The 3,011-nt window shown below is 32.9% G+C and overlaps 1 protein-coding gene across 1 annotated transcript in view; it reads left to right on the top strand.

The window, feature by feature from the left end:
- The window catches only part of LOC107752793 (14-3-3 protein zeta/delta-like), a 14,383-nt gene extending 12,481 nt beyond the window's left edge, over nucleotides 1-1,902 (top strand). Inside the window, exons 4-6 of the mRNA XM_016568857.1 lie at nucleotides 943-1,106; nucleotides 1,200-1,295; nucleotides 1,721-1,902. Coding sequence (XP_016424343.1) covers nucleotides 943-1,106; nucleotides 1,200-1,295; nucleotides 1,721-1,780 — 320 coding nt within the window. The 3' untranslated portion in view covers nucleotides 1,781-1,902. The remainder of the gene's footprint in view (nucleotides 1-942; nucleotides 1,107-1,199; nucleotides 1,296-1,720) is intronic.
- The last annotated feature ends 1,109 nt before the right edge of the window (nucleotides 1,903-3,011 follow it).

Genomic DNA, 3,011 nt, shown 5'->3' with positions numbered 1-3,011 from the left:
CATTAGGATATTAATAATTAAAGATCATGTTCCATGATGTAAATTTCCTACCGTAAATATATCAAAACTTAATTTTTTATTAGTAATATGCATTGCTAAGCACTTCATTTGGACAACTTTAAAGGCGATTTTCTCAATATTTTGTTTTTTTTGCACCCTCAGATTCCAGATTTTCAAATGGTTTCTCGGCCAAATATTGTCCTATCCTAACAAACCATACATCAATGCAAAGCTTATTTATTCAGCTTTGAGATGGTGTATAAATCTTCAATTCAAAGTAAAGTCAATTCAAAAAAATTGACCCTAATGACTGGTTCTGTGGTCCAGGGTCACATATTAGCTAACATTTTTTGTGCAAGTATTTATAATATTGATAGAAGTATTTATTGTATTTATTTTTAAATTTAATATTTATTCTAGTTTTTTGCTTTCTTCTTAGTATTTATATGTGTAAGTTAAATTTTAAACATGTATAATATTTGCATAACAATATTTATATTTATTGTAGTATTTATATTTATATATTGTTTGTTTTAATATGTTTTTATTTGTTACAAAAGGTAGAAATTATAAAGCTAATGTAACTACTTGAATTCATCATAATTGCAATTTTGCTGATGAAGATGCAAAATATTTCAAATATTACACTGATTAATGACTATGAACCCATTCAAAATGATTCTCAAGTTTTTCTTGCATTTTCGACATTCTCATTTATGTTAGCAAGCTAGATAATGTAATATTTAAATCACAATTTTCAACAACAGTTTAGCAAAAAAAAAATGGCAAGACAAATAAATGCATGTACAACATCAGCGAATGCAAGATTTAGTAAAATCAGCACTGGCCTGAAACTTCACCACATTATTGAGTGCTTCTTCTACATTTTTGTACCCGATATGAATTGCGAGCCTAACCAAGTATTTTTTATTTTTTTTACAGCAACCATAGAGAACTCTCAGGATGCTTATGAGAAAGCATTAGAAATAAGCAAGACAGAGATGCAGCCCACACACCCCATACGTCTGGGTCTGGCCCTCAACTTTTCTGTCTTTTTCTACGAGATCCTTAACTCTCCAGAAAAGGCCTGCGCCCTTGCTAAACAGGTACATTTTAAATGATCATGCTTGCAGTATATCTTGAATTTCATGATATATAAACTTTACATTTTTTACGAATGTGTTTTTGTACAAATTTAGGCATTTGATGAGGCCATAGCAGAGCTTGACACGCTGAATGAAGAGTCTTACAAAGACAGCACTCTTATCATGCAGCTACTGAGAGACAACCTCACAGTAAGTAACGGCAGAGAAATTTCTTTTTCTCACAGGTGATTCGATTTTTGAGGGCAAAGATGACCAGTTATGGTTTGATATAGTGGTGTGATGTACTGTCAAAACAGAGAGATGCAATTTAAGAGATCAGTCAAGGAGAAAATGGCCATTGTTTTCAGTGTTGTTATCATTAACAAACTATTAGAAACATTTTTGTTAATTTAAACATAGCTCAGATGAAAAGCTAACTAAAATAATACAATTTCCAACAGAAATAAAAATATTTAGAAATGTGATTAAAGGTAGACATTAAATTTATAATGAAAACTGAAAATCTAAAAAGTTTGGCTAGTTGAAAATATTAATAAAAACTATAATAGTGTATAATTAACACTAAAATAATACTGAATGTGTTCTGACCATGTCATATTCTCCTCTTCCACCAGTTATGGACATCTGACAACGCACCAGATGAGGGAGAAGGAGGCGAGGGAGGAGAGAACTAGACCTCACGCTCCTTCAACAAAGAAAATGACCTTTTTACACATCTCCATTCTTTATCACTCCATGCCAGAATTCCTCCAGTAAAGATCAAACCCATGATTAATGAAGAGCTGTTTATGAAAAAAAAATAAAAAAATCATTTAGTCTTTTCACAGTGCAGCTTTTGGACAAGAAAAGAAAGATATTTGGGGAGAAACCCTGTTCCTTAGTTTGTTTGTCTTGGCCTTCCATAATGTGCAGTTTCTGCTGTAGAAAAGTATGACTAGTGTCATTTTATACAAACATAATCTTAAAGTAATAGTTAATGGAAAATAAATGAATGAATAAATTAAAAGTAAGGACATGCATTTCATCACAGGTAAGTCTGAGACTAAAAAGTAATTGCAGGGATATTAAAAGCATTTAGATAACCATATACACCTACTGTATCTTGTACTTTAACACTCTTACCTGTTTCACCTCAGCACTACCACGGGTTGTGCACTTCCACTGAAACCAGTGGTCAGTCACGCTTTAGATAGTTCAATATGGAAATTTAAAAAAAGACACTTGTTGAAATGGCGTATGTTTCAAGCTGCATTTCAGATTTTATTTGGAAATATTAGCATCTGCAGTGATATGTAGTATCTGACGGTCCTCAGTTTATAAATGGTTTAATAATATATTTACTGTTTTTCCACTTGATTTTGGCCTGTTTAGTGTTCCCTTTGCTTTTATTTTATGGAAATCGAAATCATCCATTGAAATTTAAACCATTTGTAAGACGACTTGGGGCATATTTGATTTGATTTGTTTAGTAATGCGGTGTTAAAAGTGAAACTGTTTGGTTAGCAGTACCCCACTAGCTTGCAGACCAATTCTGACACAATCTGTGGGACAGTTCGGTAATATGGTTTTGATGGTCACGTATAAACGACCCACTCTAGAAATTAGTTTCACATAAGGCATGTTATGAATGATAGAAACCAGGAACGAGTATCTTGATTCTGACTGCTAGTGGTGAATTTGTGTTGGTGGCAAATAACATTGCTTGTGTATGTCCAGAACACTGGAATGGGAATCAGTTGACCATATGCACGGAGCCCTATTTAGAACTTCCGGATAAAGATAAGCTAGCTCGTAATCTTCCGGTGAAGCTCATTTTATATGTGCTATATATAGGTAGAGACTCTCACAGAAACCTCTCCTGCCTCATTCTTATCAGAAACTGAGAAACAAAATAACTGCAACCCC

This window comes from Sinocyclocheilus rhinocerous, unplaced genomic scaffold (genome assembly GCF_001515625.1).
Source record: "Sinocyclocheilus rhinocerous isolate Xijiao unplaced genomic scaffold, SAMN03320098_v1.1 scaffold61, whole genome shotgun sequence".
In the NCBI taxonomy this organism is placed as follows: Eukaryota; Metazoa; Chordata; class Actinopteri; order Cypriniformes; family Cyprinidae; genus Sinocyclocheilus; species Sinocyclocheilus rhinocerous.
This window is presented reverse-complemented; position numbering and strand designations above follow the sequence as displayed.